General features: G+C 46.8%; 1 protein-coding gene across 1 annotated transcript; it reads right to left on the bottom strand.

Annotated features, from left to right (window-relative positions):
- Nucleotides 1–69: 69 nt before the first annotated feature.
- PAAG_05181 (conserved leucine-rich repeat protein) lies at nt 70–1,161 on the bottom strand (the record flags this gene model as incomplete). Its single annotated transcript, XM_002792999.2, has 1 exon — nt 70–1,161. One exon carries the CDS (start codon nt 1,159–1,161, stop codon nt 70–72), a length of 1,092 nt encoding a protein of 363 aa, XP_002793045.2.
- Nucleotides 1,162–1,354: the final 193 nt, after the last annotated feature.

The following is a 1,354-nucleotide window of genomic DNA, read 5'->3' as shown; positions in this document are numbered from 1 at the left end:
GATGACTGCACATCCTCTGGCCCGTTATTATACGTTTCTTCGAACTGGCTCATTCTCCGTAGCAGTTTGTTATTGGTAAATGTATCGTACTCCCCGAACAGCTTCAAGGGGGCTGCCGGAGGATCTTGGCCTGGAGTCATTTGTTTCACGTCGTTCCCGGTACGGTGTAAGGAATTTGGAAGGAGATTGCTGGTTTTGATGTTGTTGTTCTTGTTGCTGTTGGGGGGTAAATATTCCCTTTCGTCTGTCGACGTGTGGCGAGTTTCTAAGCTTTGAGCTAGATAGGAAGGAGGAAGAATGGAGAGTTGAAAGTAGAGATGTTGGCGTTAGTTGGTGGTGGCGAAAGGATCCTTCGTTGGAGTAATCACCACGACGCATTCTGATAAAACCGCCAGTTGAAACGAAATCCGTTGTTCCAACAGATAAATCTTCGGGCAACGATTGGCTGGTCATTTCGACGGTTTGCTCGGTTCCGTTGGAAAAGGTCTGTTCCCCTCTATGGCTAAGGTAACTATAATCATCGCTAACCACGGAATCCCTCCTGCGGGAATAAAGACCTTCTTTTCCTGTTACCACGGAACTTTTCCCTCGGTCAAGAATCGACTCTAGAAATGTGCGATTGGTATGTTCCCTGGCTGTTTCATCCTTGGAGAATAGAATGGGAGTAATTTCCTCGTTGCGAAGTTCTTCTCTGCCACTCAAAGTCCGCGATCGGGGGTCAAAACCGAGACTTCCACTACCTTGAATATAACCAAACGAACATTTTGCTTTATCCATTGAAGTATTGTATCTTTCCATATTGTCCTGATCACCGCCTGCAGGCTTTCCCTTCTGGGTACCATCAATACCATTTGGCGAATTGTCCGGTATCCCCTCTCTTGAAGAGATCAAGGGAACGGACGCTGGTTGCTTAGCCTGGATGGAGGTCAAGATATTCGTTTGGGTTGTTGGTTTCGCGGTTGGCGGGGGAGGTTTAAACACGTTCTCCAATTCCATAGGGCCAAATAGATCACCACCTTCACCCACTAGAGCTTCGCCAAGGAGAAGCCTCTTTTTCCATTCTGGGGTATCCCCCACGGGGACTATTTTACTTTGAGGTTTGATTTGCATAGTAGAATTTTCAACAGGAGAGTCTGACTGAACTCGTACCGACACTGTCATATTTTAGGGGGAAGAAACAAGGAAAAAAACAACCAATTAGCTATGGGACTGAAGGTAGAGTAGAGGAGAGGAGAGTTGAAACTGAGGCTTAGGCGTTGACGTTGTACGAGACAGCTTACCTTTTGGACCAAGACTGGAGGTCAGAACATTGATAATGGAGAAGGAGTGATTGGACGAGAGACTGCTATTGGAC

The sequence above is a fragment of the Paracoccidioides lutzii genome (assembly GCF_000150705.2).
Source record: "Paracoccidioides lutzii Pb01 unplaced genomic scaffold supercont2.13, whole genome shotgun sequence".
Taxonomy (NCBI): domain Eukaryota; kingdom Fungi; phylum Ascomycota; class Eurotiomycetes; order Onygenales; family Ajellomycetaceae; genus Paracoccidioides; species Paracoccidioides lutzii.
This window is presented reverse-complemented; position numbering and strand designations above follow the sequence as displayed.